The 24883-nt window shown below is 56.4% G+C and overlaps 1 protein-coding gene across 2 annotated transcripts in view; it reads left to right on the top strand.

Annotated features, from left to right (window-relative positions):
* PACSIN2 (protein kinase C and casein kinase substrate in neurons 2) overlaps positions 1 to 24883 on the top strand; it is a 96422-nt gene that overhangs the window by 60408 nt on the left and 11131 nt on the right. For both annotated transcript variants that reach the window (XM_016135780.2, XM_016135778.2), the window contains exons 2-6: positions 7130 to 7268; positions 19317 to 19473; positions 21240 to 21475; positions 22741 to 22896; positions 23945 to 24120. In XM_016135780.2, coding sequence (XP_015991266.2) covers positions 7209 to 7268; positions 19317 to 19473; positions 21240 to 21475; positions 22741 to 22896; positions 23945 to 24120 — 785 coding nt within the window. In that variant the 5' untranslated portion in view covers positions 7130 to 7208. The remainder of the gene's footprint in view (positions 1 to 7129; positions 7269 to 19316; positions 19474 to 21239; positions 21476 to 22740; positions 22897 to 23944; positions 24121 to 24883) is intronic.

Below are 24883 nucleotides of genomic sequence, written 5' to 3'. Positions count from 1 at the left end.
AGCAGACAGAACCCCGCCCTCCCTGAGCTTACACTCTGGCGGGGGAGGCCGACCATGAGCAGCACAACTAAGCAAATGCCGTGCCTGCGGGAAGGAGGTGTGCGCTTGGGAGGAAAGAAAAAGCCAAGGGGCCTGGGAGCGTGGGAGGGCTGGGGGACCGGCCGGAGGGGCCGGCCCGAGTGGCAGGGGGCGGCGGCCAGCCTCTTGCTGTGGGTTCTCTGGGGGAAGACAGTTCCCGGGGGCCAAGGAGCTAGCAGGGCTGTGCCTGGCACGCCACAATCAGCTGCGGTCTCGGTCTCGGTCTCCTGGCGTGGCCGCAGCTGGGGAGCCGGGGAGAGGGCAGCCCGTGGGAGGGAGCAGGGCGGAGGGGTGCACGGGGGGCTTTTACTCTGCGTGAGCGTGAGCGTGAGCGGGGCAGTGTGGTCTGACCTGAGTTTTGAAAGGGTCACTGTTGGGAACAGACTGCAGGGCCCGGGCCGCGTTGGGTGACGAGCGCGGTCATGTGAGGACGAGGCGGCGGCGGAGGCCACACTGCGTCCTGTCCCGGAGGCGCGCGGACGTTCCGCTCTGCAAGCCGCGGTGCAGTCGCATGCAGGGACCGCATTAATGAGACGAAGTGCGGCATTCTTATTAACTAATTTGTATCTTCTAAAAATATTATATGCCAATTAAAACTTTCAAGTAGTTGAGAGGGTTACGAGGTGAAACACAAAGGTCCCCTCTGTCCCCCCACAGCTCCCCACCTCCACCCCGAGCCAGCGTGAGACCCACTGGGACCTTCTGTGCACTGGCAGGTTTTCGTGGGCATCTAATTGTTTTTTAACAGCAGCGGGATCAGACTGCCTGCCGTGCCGCACCCCCGTTTTCACCCGACGTGTGGGCACATCCTTTCACGTCTGTGCGCACCGTTCTCCCCGCCCTCCGCCTCTGGCGGCCTGCGTTCCTGTCCGGAGGCCGAGGCCGACTGCCACGGGCATTTTTTATTCTTGATGGACAGTGAGGTGGTTTTTAGTGTTTCTGTTTTGTTGCCACTGAGAATACCTAGCATTTGACTCGGGTGAGTTTGTCTGTGGGATAGAGTTTTAGAAGAAATAGTTGGGTCGAAGGCTAGGTGTTTTCTCTTGTTAAATCTACCACATATCGAGAGACATGTAACACCGCGTAAGGACAGGTATGCGTGCACGTGCGTGGTCTTAATGGCACATCCTACCAGTTCCTGAGGCGTGAATTTTCCAACCAGTAGTGCAGATACAAGAATCTGAGTTGCCACGAAGCTATCAGTGCCATCAGGATGGGCCCAGCACGCCTCCGGGACCTTTGCTGTCACCCGCCCTCCGCTGTCCTTCACGCGGCCGCCTGCCGTCCATCCGGGGTCCCCAGCGCCATCCTCCCGTTCTCCCACCAGCGTGCGTCAGTCTGTGCTATTAGGACGTCAGCTCCAGGCGTGCAGGGACCATGTCTGTCTTGTTCGCTGCCCCACCCCTGGGACTTAGAAGAGCGCCCGGCACATAGTAGGTACTCAGACATGTGTTTGTAGAATGAATGGGTAAATAAATAAGTCCCAATTTAAGGAATTATCCTCCCCTCACTCCAGGCCACACAGTAGCTTAGCCGAGATTAACGTCATTTCCCAGTTAATGAAGACTTTCCCACCCGGTAATGAAGAAGCAGCAGACCTGGGTGCAGCGTGAGCTCACTCTGAGGCCTGCGGGGCCGCACAGAGCTGTGGCAGCGCCGTGCGCGGGGCGGCGAGGACACTTGCAGCTGGGGGGCTTCCGCGGCTGCAGAGGACTAGGCGGCCTGCTCTCTTGCTGCTCTCGGACACGAGCGCATGGTGCCTTCACTCAGAATGGCCTTGCTTTATAGTGTAGTCTTTTGGCCTGACGACCGGTTCTGTTTTTTCTTTTTTGGAATAAATTAAGGGCATTGAGAGGGAGCTAGATGTACTTATGTAATTTGTACCTTTTGTTCACCTGATACCGGCTATCAGGCCCAGAGGGGAGGAAGGAGGTTTTGCTGGCTCCCAGCATGGGCCAAGGTCAACCTCCCCTAACCTCTGGGACTCAGCGCACCAGTTTAGGAGTGGCTCTGACTCCCTGGTGTTTATATACCTCGGTGGCAGAAGTCTCCAGAACCCAGAGATCTGGCACCATGTCCCCTACCTCAATCCTGGATTCCTGGATTGCTGACAAATGCCTCTTAGAATGTGTATTCAGTAAACGTTGCTCGGGGGCCTACTGTGTGCCAGGACACACCTGGGGGGCTGCAAATGTGTTTTTCAGGAGGGCAGGAGGAAGAGGCGGTGGTTTGTACATCCTGCTTGGGCTCGCCTTGCTCTTGAGTCTCGAGCTTGCTGCTTATCCACCTTTGATGGGCAGACAAGGTTCCAGGCTGAAGCACGCAATCCCTGCCCCTCCGGCGACTGGAATTTTAAGGTCTCCAAGGGGAACCAGCCTGCACAGGAGGAGTGTCCGACAGGAACATTCACTATGTGTTGCATTTGTTCAGTTAATGGAACTCATTCAGCATTATATGCGAGTATTGGGGTTCAGTTTCTTTAGGAAGAAACAACCCGACAACTGCCGGGTGGCAGACAGTCTGAAATATCCTGAGGAAGTGCCAGACCCCGTCCCCATTCTGAAAAGGCAGCACTGACTCACGTACGTCTCTCTGCACTTTCCCAAACCTCTTCACACCTGTTACCACATCTGTTACCACATCTGTTATCACCTGGATCCGCCTCGTACCTTGGGAGGTAAGGAGCTGGTGATGTCCTTGCTTCCCAGGGGAGGACAGGGCTCTTGGAAGGGACAGACGAGTGAGTCCCCAGCAGTGGCACCGAGCCTCGTTCCCACTCTCCGCCATGCCAGGAGCCTCGCCTTCCCGTGAGGGAGCCCCCAGCTAAATGCACACCACGCCTTTGGCGCTGATAACTGCATCTCAGCCAGCGCTCACGAGCGTGGCTGGTGCCAGCCTGCCTTTGGTCAGGGCCAGCTCCTTCGCCTTTCCATGCCTCAGCTCCCCAGCTTCAACAGGAGCATGGTGCCAATTGTCCCTTCATGCGGTGGTCGTTAGCGCTAACCGAAGGCCCTAGGACCCCAGGTAGCAGCCCACGAAAGGCCCTCCCTCGTCGGAAGCCTCGTCCCGGGCCAGCACCGTGCAGGTTGCCTGCCCGTACAGAGCACCTAGCGCGGTGTCTGGCTCGTGAGGAGGCTCCCTGGTGGCAGTGATGACCGGCCTCCTCAGTGTCGGGTGGTGGGGGAGCCTCGGTCGAAGTGCTTATCCCCGCGGCAACAGTAGTGGGAAAACAGCAAATCCAGCCCGTCGCTGGCGCTTCTCCTCGTTTTCGGTGCTTTGCTGGGTGGCGGTTTTAAGAGCAGTGGCTACCACTTTTAAGGTGCCAGGCGACTTGGATCCCTTGTCTCTAATCCTGTGAGGGAAATACTCTCATCCTTATTTTATTGAGAAGCTGACCCCCGAGAGAGCAGCTGCTGCTGCTCACTTGTCGGTGACATTGATGTCACAGGAGACAATGAGAGTGGCTGGGAGGTGCAGGGAGGACCGCAAGAACGGACCGTGGGCGTGCCAGCGACGGGGAGAGGGAGTAGTGGGGTTTATCAGACGGAGGGGGAGCTGGGAGGGACCAGCATCTCCGGGGTTGGTGCGGTGCGCTTCGGGACGGGAGGGGCAGGTGGACAGGGCCCCAAGGCCGAGCTCCCGGAGCAGGGCAGGAAAGAGGGGGCCTTGGGAGCTCCAGGCTGTGTACTAACTCCACTTGGGCGGCTGCAGCCTGAACTCTGGCTCACCCCCACACCCCCAGGCTGGCGTTGCTCTGTGAATGTCAAAGATGAGTCCTCAGGGGTTCCAGTGCTTTAATCACAGTTGGGTTTTCTCGGTGTGCAGACCCTTGTCCCCCAGGCCCTCTCTGCCGCCTGCCTTCCTTGTAATTGTCATGTGGCTCTGAAGGAGGTAGCAAGGACACTTGGAGCCAGGCCAGGCTCCCACCGAGGGAGGCCTGCTGTGGGCTGCAGCCTAGGCGCCCTGGTCCTCCATGCGCCGTCTCGTTGACCCCTCACTGAAGCCTGGCGGAGCGCAGCTCGGGAGACTAGGGCTCAGGGAACTGAGTCATGGCAGAGCTGGGCGTTGAGCCTGAGCTTCCCCGAGAGCTGGCATCCGAGGCTTCCATCCGCAGTATCCCGCCTGCTCGTCGGGCAGGCAGCCAGCAGTTCTTCCTCTCACCTCCTCTGGTTCTTTCATGCCTTGCCTCAGTTTCCTTTGTAGGACTGTGACTGTCTGCTGGTTTCTGACCTCTCAGAGGAGAATGAGCAGTTAAGCGTGACCCCACGTGAGATCTGCGAGGGTTCAGGAGGAGAATGTCATCAGCTCTGAGCCGCCGCAAGTCAGAACCCAAGAGGTGCTGCTGCGCTTCCGGCCGTCGTTTGTGCCAAGTCCGGAGTGCCGTGGACAGCTTTGCAGGAGATTCGTCTTTCCGATTTGGTTTTGCTTAGATTAATGATGATATTCACGTGCAAGCTTGGAGAATGGATAAGTGGGGAGGTGGGGATCAAAAACGGGCGAATTCGTGCGAGGGAGCTGGTTCGGCTTTACAGTGAACTCTAAATGGCACACAAGGATAGTCGAGCCTCCTGGAGTCAAAAGCTATTGGGCTGTGGGTACACAGGGTGCCAGCTTGGCCCTCGTACAGCTGTGATCTTGGGATGTCACAGTCACTGAACATAGACCTGTGGGGACTGAGGGACTGAGGGAAATCAGCGAGTTGCCGCTGTGTGACTTGGGCGAGGAACACTGGTTTTTCCTTGTTCCCTCCGGTCAGCTGAGAGCGCGCCTCACAGCCCCTGCCCTCTGCCGCTCCAGTGTGTCTCGGTCTTGTTACTTGGCAGGGCGTCCCTTCTCAGTGATTCTGGTCCTTGCTCCCAGAAGTCTACTGTGTCTTTGCATGCCGAGCTCAGTGACAACCACTTCTTGGCTCCTGGCACTTAGTAGGCACGTAATAAATCTTGTGCAGAACTGATCTTCCGTTAGTGTCTAAACCATGGCTGAACCCAGGCAGAAATGGATTCCTCTGCCTGAGCTTTTCAGGTGTCGAGCTGCTCCTCTGTCCAGAGCAGACGCCTACCCCTTCCTGCACCTGCTCCTTGGGGCTGACCCAGCAGCCCACCCAGGGGCTTGATCATGACACTTTGAGATTCGCCTGAGCCAGAAGCCTGGATTCCCTGGAAGATTCTGAAGCAGAGACCTTCTGCTCTGGGGAGACCTTTTGCTGCAGCAGACATGGGCCGGCGTGCTTCCTGTGGGTAGGGAGCTGGCTAAGGGCACAGGAGTCCACAGAGAAAGGGGGTGCTGTGGAGCATGGGCGGCTCCAGAGCCAGGCTGGAGCAGCTTGTCTGGCCTTTGGGATAGCCCTGTGGTTAGAATGACCTGCTGCCCCAATGACCACGGCGCAGAGGTCCAGCCGGCGAGTTGGCAGGAGGAGTGTGCGGTGGCTCATGTGTGCGTGTGGGCACTTGGCCTCGAAGTTCCACAGTCCGCTCTCTACTTTGAATTTGTTGGCAATGCTGTATTCACCTTCGGAAGCTCTGAATCCCACCAGACTAAGCCCTTTTAATGCAATTAGATCTTAGGCTATAGGATACCTGATTTATTTAAATTGGAAATAGTTTTTAGAAAACATCTTGGTATGGAAAAAACATTGCCTTAGCCAACAGGCAGAGTTGGTGTCAGATGCTGGTCTCCACCATTTGACCACGGGCAAGTTACTTAACTTCCCCAAGCATCAGTTTTCTCAAGATAAAGTAGAGATCAAAGTAATGACAGTAATAATTACTATCTATTAATAATTGCATTATTATTATTTACCAGGTCCATAGCACTATGGGCCATGTATTGTTCCAAGCCCCTGGATGTATTGCTTCATTTGACCCTCACAGCAATTCCAATTCCCTTATTGTCTCTCTTTCACGGATAAAGCCATTGGGGCACAGAGGAGTTAGGTGACTTGCCCGCTGTAGCCCAGCCAGTGAGTCACGGGTTTGGGATTGGAGCCCAGGTAGCCTGACTCTAGAGCCTGTGTTCTTTATTACAGTTCTAGACTTCCTCACAGGGAATCATGAGGATTAGATATGGTAACGTATGCAAAAGTACCTAGAAGAAAGCCTTGCACCTTGTAGGTATAGCATGTAGATCGCTCTGCCCACCTCACCCGACCTGCTCCCTCCTGCCTCTAAGCCGTGGCTTGGGACTCCTCAGTAGAGCGGGTTAGGAAAGTCGGATCTCTGGCTGTGTGATCTGAACACAGGGTGATGTAAAGGAGGGTGGAGTCTCCTTTTCAACAAGAAGCAGGTTGTCTCATCTGGCTGCAGACAGGTCATTCCATTAAAGTGATTCGTGCTTCTGAATTAGCGGGGCTCCTTCAACTTCTTCCCTCCTGCAGGGGAATAACTACCCCGTTACCCTTGCTGGATTGAGAACATTGAATCTGCACTCAGAAATTGTCAGTCTAGCTTGTTTGTCTTTACTCTTTCTAGCTGGCTCTCACACAGACGGTGTCAGAATAAACTGGTCTGAATCTGGGACTTCAGTGGCTGAGACGAGTCAGACATTGGGGGGTGGGATGGGCAATGCCTGACACAGTTGGAATGTGCTGGAAACTGTGGAGAGTGCAGTCAGAAGTGGGGTTATTTCCACTCGCATCTTCCCCCAGGTCCTAGCCCTGCTGGGTGGGTAGGACGGGGGGACAGGGCGAGCCTGGAGATGCAGGGCCTCTGCCGGTTCTCCTCACGTGCTCTCTGTCCCTTTCTCTGAGGGGTGAAGAGGAACATTTAGGAAGTGCATCAATCTATTGATCTAAGAACACGACCTGTTCAGAAAGCTCTTTGAACTCTTTAGCAAGACTTTGAGAAGTTTTACTTGGTATTGGCACAAATACGAGTGCGTAACATATGCATAGATGTCCGTGCCCAGAGTTTGGAGTTTATCGGCCTCTCCCACCGCAGGGAAACGTGCTGTTCCGTACGAAGGCAGTGATGGAAATGGAAGTGGGAAGACGGAGAGGGCTTGCTCTTTTACCTTGGGAGTTGAAACACCTCAATGATATTTTTTTTCTTTTCAGGGTTGTCTCTGGATTTTGAGCATCTGACGCTGACCTCTGAATTTGAGCATTCCCTGCTGCTCCCTCACCCTTCGGAGAGATGTCTGTCACTTACGACGATTCCGTCGGAGTAGAAGTGTCCAGCGATAGCTTCTGGGAGGTAATGCCCATGTTTTCTCCGCCATGGTGCAGAGACCAGGCTGATAGACTTTTTGGGGGGCAGGGATAGGGGGTACGAGATGAACAAACCCCCAAAATTTTTCAGCCAGGCGTTTGTGGGCAGCAGGTACAGCTGGGCTATCAGTGAGGGTAGAGAACTCGCCTTGCTAGAAAAATCTGATGCCCAAAGAGGTTAGAGCTATTTTAGAGACTTTGTCAATTTGTCCATTCTTTGATCTACTTTTTCATGGTTAACTCTGATGCGACTTGGAGTGAATACACTAATCACTGGGCTTCGCCTGAGAAGCAGCTTTGCTTTGGGGTATTGTACAGAGAAAAGGGACAGTGGTGGTGGATGTGGCATCATGCTGGCCACTGCGAGCAAGAGGCCAGAGGACTGAACAAACTGCATCTTCCTGAAGTCCGTTTTTGATCTAAGTTTGTTCTTGTGGCAAAACCTCTACCTTTCCCAGCAGCCAGGGTCTTGGCAGAAAGAGCGCCGGCTGTGCAGTTGTAAAGCTCTGGGTTCTGATCCCAGCTGTGTCGTTGCTCGGCTGATCTGGACCGCAGGGTCTTCATCTGTACTGCCAGGATGAAGTGAGAGCGTGGACGGTGGCACCCTGTGGGTGCTCTCCTGACGCAAGGGGCTCGGTGGGGCAGGAGAGGCGGACGGGCGCGGAGTAGTTTCGTAGACTTAGGCTGATTGGGTGAGTCATTTTGTTTGATATCAAGTACCATCTGCTATAGTGGTAATAGACATGATCACAGGTGAATACGTTTAGAAAATATGGACAAGGAGCTCAAAATTCTGCCAGTACCTTTCTTTCCTATGAATTGGGAAAATGTGAGTACTGACTTTTAGCTGAATACATCATTTTATTTCAAGTATGTGTTTATTGAACACTTACTGTGTGCTAGGCCCTGTGAGGTTCCAGCAAGGAATGTGACAGTCTGAGTCCCTACCCTTAAGCAGCTGGCTTCCGTGGGATTGGGAATACATCGAAAAGCAGAGAGGACGCCCCTTGGCTGGTGATAGCCTTCCTGGCGGGTATCCAGGCCAGAACACGCACACACGCGGCCTAAAATCTGTTCCTGCAGGCTGCGTTTGCATCATTGTAATTACCCAGTGGATGGCAGACGCTGCTCTGGAAAAATGCAGTTGCTAAACAGAGTGCTATTACAGAAGTCTTCAGCTACTTGGTAAAAATATCTAGGTGAAAGTTGCCAGTACATATTGTCAGCATATATTAAATCAAGTAGCTTTAACAAGTCACTGATTTAAGCTCTTAGGCTCCTCACTGAAATCTCGGCTGCGATACTGTCAGTAGACGAGAACATCGCCTTTTGCCTGAAGAGCGCGAAGGCGCGTGGGTTTGTTTTACAGGCGGGCTCTGCTCGTCTTGTGATGCGTCCCCTGGAGTTGACGCCGCGGCCTGTGTAAATCAGCAGTGCTGTTGGCTTCCTCCTGTGCTGTGGCTGTTCGCTGACTGGTGGAGCGATTGCTCAGCCCCAGCTGGCCCTCTGGCTTTGAGTGACTCAGGTGCTCGCTACCAGCTGCCCCCAAGTCCCCTCTGTCCCACGGAAGGCAACTTCTCCGTGGTGTGGCACTCAACGGGGTGCACAAATCTAAAGAATGCCACACGGTCTCAAGGTGGAAGAGTCTTTGTGCTTAACTGTACTCGTTTCCACCAAAAGCCGACTGGAGCGAGCCATTAGAGCCGTCTGTGTGCTGGCCATGTGCCTGCACAGGCAGGGCATGGCCCTGCTCTCGGGACTCTTTGGCTGTGACATTTGCAGGTCAACTCGAAGGACACCGACACTATGCAGATCATTGTAAGGTGCCGTAGGATGTGCTGGGGTGCACGGGGGGAGTGGGGCTTTCCCGGGGAGGGGCAAGAAGGTGCACAGGCTTGGTACTTAGAAAGCAGTCACATGTCCACAGGACAAATGAGTGAACAGACACTGAGCTTGGGGTGGGGAGGAGACGACCCGCAAGGACAGAACATCAAACAGGAATATTTAGAGGAGTCACTTTCCGTGGTACCTAATAATACTATAGTAAGACTTGGAAAATGAGCAGGCGATCCGATTCCCACAGTGCACGTGTTTATAACGCAGCAGGGAGGAGAAAGGCCGGTGGCCTCTGTGGAGTATAGCGCAGTAGGGCCAAGCCACAGCTGTGCCTCTCAGTGACATGAGTTCAGAGAAGGGGCTGGCATCACCAGAGAAGGCACAGGGGTAGGGGGCTGGGCTTTGAGTTGGAAGCAGGGAGAGGAGATGGCGTTTCCGGCTGGAGCAAAGTCTGGAGGTTGGAACAAGCGTGGCCTTGCAGAGGGCTGAGGACCTTGATCTCTTTGGAGCCGAGAGCCTGTCTTAGAGGCGAGAAGTCACGCACGATTGGGTAGGGTGCAGCTGAGTGGAGGCTGTGCCCCAAGTTCTGGCTCCTTCAGAGGTCGGAGCGTGGGTGGCGCAGTTGCTTCTGAGAGGTCTTCCGGCTCCCTCTGGGAGCCCGTGGGCCCTCCCGCCGCATCCCCGCTCCCAGGCTCTGCCTGGTCCCCGAGGCGGGAGTTCCGCTCCGCTGTCAGCAGCGTTTACAGCTCACCTCTTGCCAGGGCGGCCGGGCGGGGCTGACGAGCCGAGCCGCGCCCTCTGGGTGCTCAGAGCTCTTGATGAGAGCGTTCGAGGACATAAATATCTTGCTGTGTACACTCCGGGAAGCCAACGAGCTGTGTGCGCATCGCTGTATGCATGTAGTCTGGGTACTTCTCAGCAGGAATGGTAACCTACAGCAAAAAGTTTAGAAATAAGGAACTGATCATGGCTAGCATATCGCACACCACGCTGTGCCATGCCCCTGCTCTGGCTTATACGGCTGCTCTCAATCTTCACAACTGCCCTCTGAGATCGTGGTCTCTATAGGTGGGGAAACTGAGGCTCGAGGGGCTTGGCACTGCTCAGCTTCATAGATAGTAGGTGGCGGAGCAGGATTTGGGCCCAGCACCTGCTCAGATCTTGCTCCCCAGGCAGAACAGGTAATAACATAGAGAGAGAGGAAGGGTGTTTAAATAGTTATTTCAGACCGAACTCCTTAAGGCTGGCCAGCCAGGCTCGCTGCGCTCTGCGCCCTCGGCACAAGTCGCTCCCACGGCACTAACGGCCTGGCGATGCCCTGTGGCACGTTCGTGGGCACCCGCCCGGGAGCCATCGCCCGCCCCTAAGACCTCGGCCCGGAGCGCACGGTCTCTCGGGCACAGCGCGCACACACATTCACCCTTCAGTCCCGTGCCCAGCAAAGGACAGCTGTCCAATGCCCAGTGACCAGGTCACCGCCCTCGAGCCCACCCACCCTCAGCCCCCGCATCAGAATCCCCGGTTTCCCCCTCATGACTCCTGTTAGCACCCCCGACACGAACACGTGCGCAGGACCACGAGCTCCTCCGCCCCGTCTCCAGGCCTGGGCCCCTCAGCGCCAGCTTCACGGTGCCCTCCCCAGACGTCTCCGTGGGGCCAAAGCACCACAGTCCAGCGAGCACTAAAGACCCCTCCAGCGCTAAGTCATGTAATTCTGCTTGTTGCTGAGTAGGCAGGGCAAGTGTTTTCTCTAACACAGCTTAAACGAGTTACTTTGCCATCACTGAAATCAAATGACAAAAATTAAAATTTTCTTCAGAGGATTGGCTTGACAGCAAAAAACCCCGAGTGCTCAGTTCTGTCCAGGAAGAAACGGAAGGACCTTTTATCTGGCACTTAGAACAGTAGTAGCCCTTGGGGAGGAGAGGCCACCTGCTTCATCCACCTTCGCCTGTCTCCACACGTGCCGCATGCATGTGTGGCCGAGAAGGAGTGACAGGTGACAGCGTGAGACTACCCGGGCTTGGGAGTCGCTGGGACTCCAGCCCTGCGGGTGTCAACGGCGATCCTTACGACCAGCCTGGGAAGTAGGAGCTGGCCAGGCCGCTTTACCCCTAGGTCACCGAGCAGGTTATTTCACTTCTCTGAGCCCAGAGTCACGTGCTAGTGAACAGTGGCACCAGCGTCTGAACCCGGACAAGGGCTGCGGCTCTTCTGGGCGAGGCAGAAGCATTTAGGTGAGTGGCAGGCGCTGCCAGGGAGGGCTGCCCTTCTCCCAGGAGCCCCCCGGGGCCTCCGCCTCCCGTCTCGGCTCCAGCCTTCGCAAAGCGGCCCTGCCCCGCGGCGTTTCCCTCGACTCTCACCTCGAGCATCACTTCCCCCAGGCAGCCCGACTGCCCAGTGCTCCTTTCGGAACGTGTCACCATGAGTCAGTCCCACGAGGGTAGGGACCACAACAGTTTGTTCACCATTATATCCCTAGTCCCTCGCATAGTCCTTGGCTCGCAGTAGGTGTTCGTTACATATTTGTGAGTGACAAGAGGGTGTTGCCAGACCCTCAAAAATTGAGTTACGAGAGTCAGTGGGTAGCCAGCCCGCTGGTGGTTTGACACACTGTTCAGTTAGAAATCCTGGAACTGTGAAGGGCCCTCGGAGGTGATCTAATCCTGTCCTCCCTCTTCATTCTGTCTCTGAATGAACAAGATGCAGAAACAGCCAGGTCCTGTGGAGCGACGGCCATGCTGGGCTCAGCGTGCTGAGCGGGGAGGGGCCCGGCCTCTGCTGTGGCTCCACCGTGTCCCGGTGCGTTTGGCCCTCCGCACCAGCTCCGATTCCATGCTAGAGCTGAAGGGCTGGAAGTGCAGGAGGCCAGACCTGTTCAAGGCCAGGCGCTCGGGAGCAGGGCCAGACTATGGCAGCCCCCCTCACGAGAGAAGGCGGAGGGGAGGCGGCCTCATCAGGGAGGGCTGGGGCCGGCGGACCCAGACAAGCTGACAAGAGCTCATGGAGCCGCTCCCGGTGCCATCTGCAGGACTGGAATTAAGGAAGCCTGAGAGGGTCGCCCTTCATACTGTCTTTCAAGCTGATCGAGAGTATCGTGGAGCCTCATCAGCTCTGGGTGAAACACGTGACTGGCTCTGTGGACTGGTGCCGCCAGGGGCTCCTCCTGTCTGCTCAGGCTGGCACTGCTGGCTCGCCCTTGGACGTGCCTCCAGGGTGTAGAGGGGGCTGGGGACTTCCGAGTTGCAGGTCAAAGCGCATGAGCATTCTGAGGATAAAATTGAGGTCGTCTTGGGCAAGCGGTCCTAGTAGCTTTCAGGTTTGCGATTCCCAGCGTGAGCCTCGCTGGCACACAGTGGGATCGGGGCGGGGTCGTGCGTTGCCTTAGTCTTGAACTCTCTGTGGCCTTCCCTGAACCTGTCTGTGGGGCAGGTTGGAAGCACACATCACCCGACACCGACCTGTTAAGTCTTTGCCCTGTGCCCTCTCTGTTCTTGGCCTGAGGAAGGGTCTAGAAGTTGGGCTCTGCCTCCTTCTGGCTACATGATCATGGGTGACTTAACCTCTTCAAATCTCAATTACCCTTTCTCTAAAATGGGAACACTAATAATACCCGCTGCCTAGGATTGTGACAGGATTCAATGAAGTGACACACACAGTTGTCAGCATACTGCCTGGCAAAGCATAGACGTGCCGTATTATGATGCTGCTGATGATGAAAGACTCTCAGCAGCGGTGCCCGCTGCCAGGAGGCCTCCAGTCCGCGGGGGCAGGGAGGCCAACATGCGCGCTTGTTACCCGTGTGGCACAAGCTGTGACTGCGGGGCATGGGGGCAGTGCTCGGAAGGGCCCTCGTGGCCCCCAGGTGGACCGGCCAGCAGGAGCCCGTGGTGGGGAACTGGTCTCGCCTGTCTGCAAGTGCAGGCGATGCAGGTGCCGCCCCCGGGCTGCCCGGCAGGGACGGCCGGCGTCCGGGCGGCCGCGGGGAAGACGTGCCGAGCCTCAGAGAGCTGAGGAGGGGACAGGTAGGACGGGACCCCTGCCAACGCGCGTCTCCTCCCTGTCTCTTCCACCTGTGACCTCGGCCCTGTCCCCGTTCGAACGGCATGGCTGTGCCGGCGCGTGTTCTCGGGAGCTCCGTGGCCTTGTTCTTTGTGTGCAGCTGTGTTAAGTTCACACGAGGACGGGCCGTTCCCTGTCATTCTGTTTCTTTTTCTCCACTCCGCTGTGTTCGCGAGCGCTGTTCAGGTCGGGGCATCTCCACCGAGTCCCGAACTTTCTCTCCTGTGCCCACTGGTGCCCGCCCCCCACATTCACTGGCGCATTCCCCAGGAGAAGACTCCTTGTGACCCAAGCGAACATTTACGTGGAGATAAAACTCGGGAGGGAGGTGGCTGGGTCGTCCTAAGGCGTGTGTGCAGGTCGTGACCCAACCACCCGCCTCGTCCGCTTGCCGCCAGCGTCCACAGCAGGGCGTCCTCGCGTCCCGCCTCCGCCCCACACTTGGCATCTTCAGTTCTCTAGGGTTTGCGCATCCGCAGGGGCGAAGAGCTACCTCGGTGCTCTCGCGGGCACTCCCCTACGGCTGCGCACCCTTGGCCCCCCACACCGCTCCTTCTCCCCGAAGTCGCCTGTTTCTGCCCTTGGCCCACCTTCCCAGGGGCCTGTCTTTTTCATGCTGATGTGTCGGGCTTCCTGGCACAGTCCGGATTTTACTCTCTTGGCAATTTAGATGCGGCAGATTGGGAGACGACATTTGCTCTCTTGTCTGTTAACTTTGTCTTTGGTATTGGTTTCTAAACGTGGCCTTAATTTTTGATGTAATAAAGTTAATTTTTTATGTACACACATGTGTGTATCCTTATAACTTTTACTGTTGAAATTTTGTTTAGAATCATACCCTGCCTTGAGTCACAAAGATTTTCACCTACATTTTCTTCTTGTAACTTTATGGTTTTACCTTTCACGTTTTTCTCTGGTGCCTGCCGTGTGGCAGACCCCGTGGAAGGCGGTGGAGAAAGAGCAGTAGATAGAAAGACAAAGGCCCCGCGCCTTGCTGGGACCGAGTCGGAAGGTATTCGGGGTGATGTCGTCTGCGCACGGCGGGCTCTGGTCCACACCGGCCTGGGACAGCTGGGAGGCAGGCCGCCTGGGGAGTGAAAAGAATAACATGGAACGTGTACGTAAGATACCGGTGTGTGGTACCCAGTAGGTCTCGCTGACCTGATGGCCCAGCCCTGTCATGGGGGCCAGCAGCTGGGAGGCTTGGGGGAGCCACAGGTCTGCATTCGCTTCCCCGCTCACCCAGCGGGGGCCCCACTGGGTCCCGCTGGCCTGCTTCCAAATTTCCAGCTGTCCTGTTGCCTTTGGCCACTGTGTCTCACAGAAAGGAGTTGGCCAAGATAAGTAGGCTGTAAAGTCAGAGCCGCCAGCATTCTCCATTGTCCTTGTGAAAGGCAGTTCCGGCCTGTGGACACCCAGTGGACGAGGGAGGAGCTGCTGCGACCCTTCTGAACAGCTCTTCCCAGCACCCTGTGGTCACAGGCTCGCTGGTTTTCAGGTGGAGCCTGTGTCTCCGCTCCCATCCCCGAGTGTGCAGGGACCGCCTGCAAGTCCAGCCCAGACTCGTCCCAGTCGACTGGAACCGAGGCTGGTCTAACGTTGGGTTCTCAGGGTTCGGGGCAGAGGCCAGCCAGAGGGACGATGACAGCCAGACTTAGAGCGAGGGAGAGGTAGGCAGCCATGGGGTTCGGGGCCTGGGCGAAGGGTGTTGTGGGTACAGAGGGGATCACGTGATTTGGATTCCTAAGGGGACATCAGGATAGGTCTGGCTTCCAGAGTACCCAAGGCAGAGCTTGGCATTTGGGAGGAGGAAGGTGGGAACATGGCTTCTGGAAGATTCTAGAAAATCTGGTTCTGCTTTTTTCTGAGCCTGAGAGGTCTGGCAGTTGAGAGGAGGGAAGATTCTGGAAGATTCTAGAAAAGTTTTCTGCTTTTTTTTCTGAGCCTGAGAGGTCCAGCCTGTGCAATAGGACCTGGGATCCTGCTACCTCTGTCCTGCCCCCACCTGCCGCCTGGAGGACAGGGCAGTTCCTTTTTCCTGTTCTGCGGCTCTCCATCCCCGCTGCTGGGGTCCAGTCTCAGGAGGCCCCCCCTCACACCTTCACTCCAGGAGCTTTACCCTCCTGAAGCCCACCGGTCCACGAGCACAGCACCTTGATGAAGGCCCGACCCGCGAGACTTCTTGCTATCTGACCCCGCCTCCCACCCTACCCAGGGCTCCCGACCCCGGCTAGGCCGCCAGTCATCCCCCTGCATTCCGCGTCCCGTGCTCCACGGCCAGCCGCCGTCTCACGTGCCCGCAGGCCTCCATGCGGTCACCTTCCTCATTTCGCCAGCGCCGTTCTCTGCCGGAACCTTTGCCCTCGCCGCCTCCGTCATGTGGCCGGCTCCCTACTCGGCCCCGCACACTCAGCTTGGACGTTGCCTGCAGGATAGCTCCCTCCCTCCGCCCCCCTCCCAGGGCCAGGCAGGCCCTAAGGGAGAAGAGGACGGGCATCGTGGCCCTGCACCCGACGCATGCGTGCTGAGCCTCTGTCCTTAGTATCCTGGTGTCTGAGGGGCTGAGCCCGAATTTAGAGGATGTCAGAAACATAGATGGCTTTAGACCTGGTTTTTAAAAATGGGCGTTTTGTGAATGAATCAAGTGATGATAAAGTTTAAAAGAAAGCTTATTTTTAATTCCTACATTAAGTTTCCGTCATTTAGCCATCTCAAAGCAAGCTTGTATTTTGAAAAGAGAGAAGCTTTTTAATTATAAAACTGATAAAACAGAAATAGCTAACAATAGATATCCCGACTTTAATGTATGATCAATTTGTCATATATTTGAGAGTTAATTTTCTTGTACTTAAAAAACTTGTCATTATATCTCAATTAAAAAAAAAAAGTGTTAAAAAGAGAACACACTCTGCGGGTGGCTCCATAATGTAGTGATTAGCACGTCTGCTTTACAGCAGAAAGTCCTGGGGGTGCCAGGCCCCAGGTGCGCTCTGTGAGCCTGTGGGAGGAGACACCCCGCCTTCAGAGAGCCAGTTCTTAAGGGGAAACGGCAACATTCATAAGGTCAGGGGTGGAAGGGTCAGGAGGGGGCATTAAAGGGGGGGGGGAATTAAAAAATAGAGAACACACTCTACCAAAGAAGACAGGTAGCTAACAGGAGTACGAAAAGGTGCTCGGTATCATTAGACATTAAGAAACTTGAAGCTAAAATCACAGTATTACCACATACTAAACAGAGTGGCTAAAATAAAAGATTACAAAACCTGGCAGTAACAGTGCTAGTAGGAATGCAGAGCAGTTGAGATTCCCACATTGCTGACGGAGTGCACAGCGGTGGAGCCACTTTGGATGACAGGCAGTGTCTCGGCAATGCCACTCCCGGGTATTTATCTACACAAGAGAAATGAAGGCGTATGTCCACACAAAGACCTGGGGCTGAACGTTTACAGCTTCTCGATTTATAATGGCCCCAAACTGAAAACAGCCGAGGGTCCTTCAACAGGACGGAAGGATAAACAAATGGCAGGCAGTCTCTCCATACAGTGGAGTACGACTTAGGGATCAGTCTCAAAAGAATTGTGGCATGTGACAGAGCCAGTCACAAAAGGCAGATTACATGCCGTGTGATCCCATTTACCCTGGGTATCTTCGAAAAGGGACACAAATCAGATCAGTGGCTGCAAGGGGGCTGTATGGGGGAGGACATTGAAAGAGGGCACCGGGGAACTCGCCGCGAGATGAAAATGGCCCCGTGTGGTGGTGGCCGGACATGGCGTACGTTCATCCGAGCTCGTCCAGGTGTCTGCTGTAAAGGGTAAGCGTAGATTTACCTCAGTTCAGAAAAATCGGGCGGCCCTGCTCTGAGGACTGCCAGCATCTTGCTCAGGGAAGCCAGGAAGCCACATTGCTCTGTCACGGGGTGGGTCACAGAGATGGGAACAATGGCATCTGAATGTCCTCATGCTTGGACTAAAGGGATGGTCCGTCACAAGCCCATACGGAGCCTTTTCGCTGAGCAAAGGACAGCAGGGCAGGTGTCATGGCACATCTCCGTGCGCGTTGCCGTGAGCATTCCCTCTTCCCCTTCGCCCCAGCAATGGTCACAGCGCCGGCATTCGAACCTGAAACGTGGGCCTCCGGAAGCAGCCCTCCTGGATCCCTTGATGCTTTTCAGATTCCGAGAGTTTCATTTCAGTAAGTGCCGATGGAATGAGACACCCTTTCCCCTGAATCACCTTAGAAGGGCTTTGGAGATCAGAGAGAGGGCCAGGTTTCTGGGGAGCGACATGTTTCGACGTTGATTACCAGTCTGAATGTTGCTGGTCGCGTGCGATGACAACCGGCCCCGCGCGGTGGCCGTGTGTGGACCGCCGGGTCTGCGTGGAACTGTGCCCCGAGCTCCTCCTGCCACCAGCTCAGCAGTACTGAGTTGTGTTTTGTCAGTTCGCTTTTTCATCCTGCTGTAAATTTCAAAATGACAGCAAGGCCCTCTTTTAAGGGAAGTGAGCGTGTGGTGTTTGGTTGTGAAACGCTCGCATTTGCCTTCCTAAAACGGGGCTGCTGAAGGTTGGAGCTGAGAGTTGGGGGTCTGTGGCGGGGAAGGCGACACGTTCGTGACCTTCGGCAAGCCTGCCGCAGACTGTAGTGGGCCTCTGGAGAAGGCCGCTCAGGCCCCCTGACTCCCGGGGCTCCTCGCTGTCCCCACGCGAGTGTGGTCATCTCAGCCTGTTGAGAGCCCTGGGCTCGGGCAGTTCTTCCTGAAGGGGCTGGAGTCCCTTCCCCCCACTGCCCATCGTCACGCAGGGCCCGTGAGTCATGTGCCTCCGCAGGGTCTTACCACACCACCTCTCCCCCAGGCCCTCCTCTTCACCCGGTTGCCTCAGCTCAGGTGAGAGAGACGCCCATGGTAGAACTGAACTGTTCCTAAGTCAGAACCGATCAGTCCGTGCTGCTGGTCCCCGCAGCCTGCGCCGCAGACAGGCCTCTGTGCCCTGCAGGGGAGGGGCCCGCACCTCCCTGTTCTCCAGGAGCTTCCAGAGCCGCTCGAGACAGACGGAACATGACAGTGATGGGGCAGGCACAGAGACTTTGAGAACCAGTAAACTGACAAAGGGTCGACTAGGATTTTTGAAGACAGAGAGGAGAAAGGGTTGAAAATACAATAGATCATTTTTCGGTCGTGTTTGCTCTGAGAAGTATGTATTTCTGACATCCGGCGTGAGCTGCACGGTGTCCTTTCAAATCAGTGGCTCGAAGAATGAAACACACCGAACACTTGATTTTCACTCCATGTTAGCCACTTACGTTTTCTCAGTTATTCTTTTATTATTTATAATTTAGATGAGCTAGTCTCACCTTTCACATGTGAGAAAAGTAGTTAAAACTCATCTTAATCCTTGTCAAAGCCGGTAAGTCTGTGACTGTGGGACTCTCGGCAAACGTAACTTGTCTACACCTTGGTTTTCCCACCTTAGAAAGGGGACAGTTATTCCCACTTGTTAGGGCAGTGGCAGTATTGCAAGGTGTAGAGCACCTTATTGTGGTGCCCGGCACATAGCAGGTGCTCAGTAAGTGTGCACTTAGTCAAGGAGTGACGCTAGTCCATGGGGTGGTAACATCAAAGCAGCAGGCACCCAGACACCTGTTTGTGCCCCTGATGGTCATTTAGCCAGGAGTCTAGAATGTAAGATCATTTTAATCTGAGTTACTAAAAAATTATTTTTTACTATGTTAAGTCTCTCTAGCTAGACATCACCTACTCTGGGAAGCTGGCCCCTCAGTCTGCCCCAGATGCCCTCCTGGGCATCCTCAGCCCCTCGCTTCCCTCCGTCACATTCCTTCCCGAGCTGGTGCATCTCCCTCCCTGACCTCCAGGTCAGAGCATGGCCACTGGCTGTGTGGATGTTGAGAAGTTCTGAATCGCTGTTTTGTATGTTTCTGCTAGGAGTAAAAACAGGGGTGCAGGGTGCCTTTCCAGTGGGAGAGGGGATGAGCATCTGGGGGCCTGGTTGGCACATGGAGGTTGTTTGTGCAGCAGCGGGGGTCAGGCTGCCCCATGCTTGGGGGGTTTAGGGGATGCTGGCAGGTGGGCCGCTGCCCGGAGCCCCAAGCCTCACCGTGTGCTTCCGTGTCCTAGGTCGGGAACTACAAGCGGACGGTGAAGCGGATTGACGATGGCCACCGCCTGTGCGGCGACCTCATGAACTGCCTGCACGAGCGGGCGCGCATCGAGAAGGCGTACGCGCAGCAGCTCACCGAGTGGGCCCGGCGCTGGAGGCAGCTCGTGGAGAAGGGTAGGGCGGCCACCGCCCAGGGCAGCGGGGCCCCGGGCGCTCTGGGCACATTGGGCACCTCTCTGTGCCACTTTCCTCTAAGGAAGCGGGCAGGAGTGCATCTCGCAGTTCTGGGGGCTGTGATTTTTTAGGGGGAGCAACAGGGGGCTGTCACCTAGCAGCATGGGCTGCTCGAGACTTCCTTCCTTTTCCTTAAGACACAGTCTATGCTGTGAGCAGCAAACAAGCCTCCCGTTCAGCTCCTGTCCCAGGACATGCTGCGCTTGCCCATTTAACTCAGAAGAGCCCCCCGCGGGCCCAGACTCGAGTGAGCTCTGCTCCGATCCGAGGCCCGGCTGCTCAGTGCCGTGGTTCTGACACTGAGGCCTGTTGATATGTCAGCATGGCCACGTAGCAGGTCAGATGGGACCGGATGGTGATGCCCGCCAGGACTTCTAATTTTGATCTTAATGGGAACGACAGGTTTTGCCCAGTCTGTTTGTCCCCTGATGCTGAACCGGGTGGTCTGTGGGGCTGAGCACGGCGGTTGGTTCGGAGTAGGTGCCAGGGCGTGGGGCAGCGCTGTGCGGGTGGGGGTGGCCGGGACGGGTCGGCTCCCGCAGTACATGGTAGCTGTTGTCATTCTCCTGTCGCATCTCAGGATCCAGCTTCAGTACAGTCCCCGCTGTCTGTTGAGAGCTTGTGCCCTTCCCGCTGTGGGTCCCTTCCCGCTGTGGGTCCCTTCCCGCTGTGGGTCCCGGCATGGTGGCGCAGGCCCAGGCAGCACAGGGAGCTGCGGTTTTAGAGATACAAAGGGCCAGAGGGTCAGAGGGGCCCACCCCCCGCGGTCACCCACTTCCCGCCCGCTCCTCCGTGTCATCGCCCAGCCCCAACGGTGATCATCCCCCGCGAGTGCCGTGGAGACGGGACCTGGGGCTTCCATTGGCCTCCCCGGCTTCTGTCATAGCCTCTGGTCCTCGCCCACCTACGCCACCCCAACCCACACCCAAAACAGAGTGACGGGCAGGTTCCGAGTCTCCTGCCTGAGAAGAGTGAGTGAGGTGAGCGAGGCACCCGCACACCGCAGTCTGGAGGTTTCCGTGGGGGCCAGAGCATGTTTCTGCCCCCCGCCCCTGTGTTTTTAACCACTAAAGCACATGGTGACGCTCCCCCCAACCCCCCCCCCAAAAAAAAAAACACGGCTTCCATGCTGCTGAGGGGACAGCCCTCCATTCGACAGGCAGTTCTCTAGTTCCTGCAGTGAGCCGGGCTCTTCCTGGGGGTGAATAACAGAGGTCCCAGCCCTCGGCCTCGTCCCTTCTCCCTTGGGAGAATGTGCGGTGCGGTAAAGAGGGAGCCATGGTGCTGTGGAGCCGCCCGGAGGGGAAGGGACAGGCGGGCTCAGCGGCCGGGAGAGAGGGCAGCTCACTTCAGAAGGCCCCTCCTGCAGCCAGCCTTACGCACATTAAAACTCCCGAGATGCAGAAATTTGAGATTTTAAAGAGCCCAGTGACTTTTTAAAAAGGAAATTTGTGCAGTCCCCCAGTTTCCCTAATAAGAGTGGCCAGCGGAGTCGGCTTCAGTTCCTCCTTCTTTTCATCATCCCGGGAACTGAAAAAGGAACAGCCGCTGAGAAAGATGTCTGAAGCGGCAAAAAGGAAACCTCCCAGCCAGACAGCGGGGCTGCTGGCCTCAGGCCCCCTGACGGTGGAGTGAGGCTGACAGGGAATCCCCACCCGGGCCCGTCCACCCCCAGTGCCAGTGACCACTGCTTCCCTCCCATGCAGGGCCCCAGTACGGGACCGTGGAGAAGGCCTGGGTGGCCGTCATGTCAGAGGCTGAGAGGGTGAGCGAGCTGCACCTGGAGGTGAAGGCCTCGCTGATGAACGAGGACTTCGAGAAGATCAAGAACTGGCAGAAGGAGGCCTTCCACAAGCAGATGATGGGGGGCTTTAAGGAGACGAAGGAGGCCGAGGACGGCTTCCGGAAGGCGCAGAAGCCCTGGGCCAAGAAGCTGAAGGAGGTGCGTGGGTCCTGCAGGTCGCTCCCCGCCCAGCCGGCGCCCAGCGCTCCTCGCTGGTGACCCTGTGCCACAAGTGTCCCCCCCCTCCTCCCACACTCCCAGGAATTCCTGCGGGCCACCCCTCAGGCCAGAAGCCCTTACTAGCTAGCATTTGCCCAAGTTTACCTCTTAAATGTCATCCGTATCCACGCGTTTTAGTCGTGGAAACCGAGCATCGGAACCACATGTGGGTGATGGAGCTCAAACCCCAGGCTGCCGCCCGCTGGCTCTGCCTCCTGCAGCCCCGACAGCGGCCTGCTGGGCAGGCTCGGAGCCCCTCTGGGCTGGCAGGAAGAATTAATTTTAAATTTTCTTTCTCTCATATGAGTTTTTCTCTCAGATTTGTAAATGATACTGAGATTTGATTTTCTGAAAGTAGTGAGGAAGCCACTGAGTCACCCAGCCTCGGTCAACTGGAGGCTCAGACACCACACATCCCCTCCCCCGGCCGCGGCACTGCTGACCCCCCACACACACGCGCACACGCACATGCTCACGCTCACGCACACGCACACACAGGCGGCCAGCCCCGTGCCCGGGTGGCCGTGCCACTTCCTTCTACCCCCCTCCACTCCCCGGCTCCGCGTAGCTGCTCTGCCTCCTCCTGGGGGTCGCCTGGGTCTTTGGGCTGGAAAGGGCCTTCCTTTTTCTCTGTCTCTGCTCTTGCCACATCCCTGGCCCTGTTTGTAATGACACTGTCCCCCTCATGGGGCCCTGGCTACAAGCTCATTTCTACTCTTCCTTACTCTCAAGTAAGGAAGCTTCCACTAAGTAAATATACACACGCTGGCGTATGTGGGTGTGTGTGTGTATGTGCGTCACACGTACATAGCAGCCTTCAAAAACATGGAAGACGTGGCCCACAACCCTGCCCCCCAATATCACCCCCCTCGCGTCAGGCTTCTCCTTTGCCATTCCCGCGGCCCGCTGTGCTCTTCTTGTACAGCTCCTCGGCTAGGCCGTAAGCCCCATGGAAGCCCAGGTTCTTTGTCTGGCTCTGAACCCCGGGTGCCGAGACCAGAGCCCGGCGCGCAGCGGGCGTCCGTCCGGTCAGTATCTGTTGCACGTGCCCCGTTGGAACCAGTTGTAGTTACACCGGACTCATGGCTTTGTCACGCTCTTTCCTCTCCCCCCCGCAAGCACCAGCACTTGGCTCATCTGCGTAGCCTCCGCCAGGACTTTGACCTTTCAGAAACACGATGTTCAGGAACTCATTCTCCCTGTAGGTAGAAGCAGCAAAGAAAGCCTACCACGCGGCCTGCAAGGAGGAGAAGTTGGCCATATCGCGAGAAAGCAACAGCAAAGTGGACCCGTCGCTCAACCCCGAGCAGCTTAAGAAACTTCAAGACAAAATAGAAAAATGCAAGCAAGATGTTCTCAAGGTAAATCTTGGACATCTTTATGTGTCGAGGGCACCTGCCTCTCCCGCTCACATACCTGGCACACGGGGAGCCTTTGTTGCCGCTGGGTTGATGGGTGGATGGAGGCCTACACCAACAAGACACATTCCTGCCCTCAGGAAGGTCGCACGGTGAGCACCTCACCTCACCAGAGCGCGTGTGCCCACCTCAGGACTGGGGACCGATGCCACCCGGTCTCTGGGGGCAAGGCGCGGGAGTGACTGGGCTGCCGCAGGCGGGGTGTGGGAAGCAGGAGCTTGTGCAGGACATGGAGGTGGGCACGTCAGCTGCGAGGAGCCGGTGTGTGAGCTGGCACGGGCTCTGGACCCCAAACTGCTAGTAGCCTTGAAAGTCAGACGAAGTAAGGTGCTTGAGACACCGCTGGCCGGGAGCCCCTGAGTAGGGTGCGGCAGCCTCGGCAGCGAAGGCCCAGAAGAGGTGCAGGCAGAGGCTGAGGGGTTCAGGGTGGGGGCAGGGGCAGTGAACAGGCGTGTTGCATCTGGGGTGCTCTTCCGCTTCTCCTGTTGCGCAGGGGAGGTTAGCGAGGAGAGCAAGCGCCGTGGTCACGCAGGGCGCCGCAGACGCAGGTGGCATTCTGCCCAGAGGGCCTGAGCCACGGCGTCTTCTACCTTAGCAGTTCCCAGGAAGCGAGGGCCGACGCGGGCCAGGCCGTGGGCCTGTGCACCGGGCCCCGCCCCACCCCTGCTTTGCTCTGTTCTAAAGTGGGGGCTGGAGGCCGCCACTGGCAAGGGACTTGGGGATGCAAAGGAACTAGATCGGGGTGCTCCTCAGGTGCCGGGTCACAGCTCCTCTCTGTGCTTGTTTCTAATAAAGTCACCCAGAGAGTCTAGCTCAATATCGCCACCTGATAAGTAAATCTAGGCATCGATGAATTCAGAAGTGGTGACAAAGGACAGAGGTGGGCAAGGACCCAGGTGACAGAGAGCCCAGCTCGCTTACTCTCAGCCAGAGGGCACCCAGGTCGAGTGGCAATGAACCTTCATTGTGTGGCATCTGGACTTGCTCGTAGACCAAAGAAAGGTATGAGAAGTCCCTGAAGGAGCTGGACCAGGGCACGCCCCAGTACATGGAGAACATGGAGCAGGTGTTCGAGCAGTGCCAGCAGTTCGAGGAGAAGCGCCTGCGCTTCTTCCGGGAAGTTTTGCTAGAGGTTCAGAAGCACCTAGACCTTTCCAATGTGGCCAGGTAAGTGTCCCTTTAGCTTCAAAGCCCGTCACAATGAAGTAAGTGGAAGGTTGCTTTTGAGTACAGCTCACTTGCTGTTCTGCAGACTGGGGGCGGCGGTCTGTCCGAAGGGCTCCTCAAGGTGGTTACGTTCTCCTGCCCCAGGAGGCCCGTCCGCTGAGCCTGTCTGCGGCCGCCCAGAACGGCCAGTCACTGGCCTGTGCCCGACAGCCTCTCGCCACGCGATAAGGAGGCCATGCTCGGCCAGCTCTGTGGACAGTGCTCTGGGGCTGGGCAGGAGAGGGGTGGTGGCTGCAACTCAGACCACAGTTGGCATATTTGAAATCAAGCTGGCGCAAGGCCAGCATTTCTGGTCTGACTTTGAGGTTCCCCGTGAGTCCTTCCAGTGGTTCTAGGCCCAGGCAGCGCAGACCCTCGGAGACTCGGTCGTGAATCATGACTTGAGGCTGGGATTATTTCTCTCACACTTTCCTGTCTTTGGCCCTGTGATGCCTTGGCCAGGGGAGAGGTCTGGGCTGACACCAGACGTACACTTCCGTCTCCACAGAGCCGAGCAGTTCAGAACCAGCTCACTAGTCAGGGCTGGAAATTACATTCCCTCTTGCTCCTTTATAAAAAAACAAAGCAACAATTACCGTGCACCCACACTCCCGCTCCCGCTCCCACTCCCACGTTTCATTAATCTTCATGATCGCCTGCAAAGCAGGTGGCATTATTCCACCTCTTAGGGATGGGGAAGCTGAGGCGGGGTGAGGTTAAATGA

The sequence above is a fragment of the Rousettus aegyptiacus genome, unplaced genomic scaffold (assembly GCF_014176215.1).
Source record: "Rousettus aegyptiacus isolate mRouAeg1 unplaced genomic scaffold, mRouAeg1.p scaffold_m13_p_2, whole genome shotgun sequence".
Taxonomy (NCBI): domain Eukaryota; kingdom Metazoa; phylum Chordata; class Mammalia; order Chiroptera; family Pteropodidae; genus Rousettus; species Rousettus aegyptiacus.
Note: the sequence above shows the minus strand (reverse complement) of the source record. Positions and strands in the feature narration are given on the sequence as shown.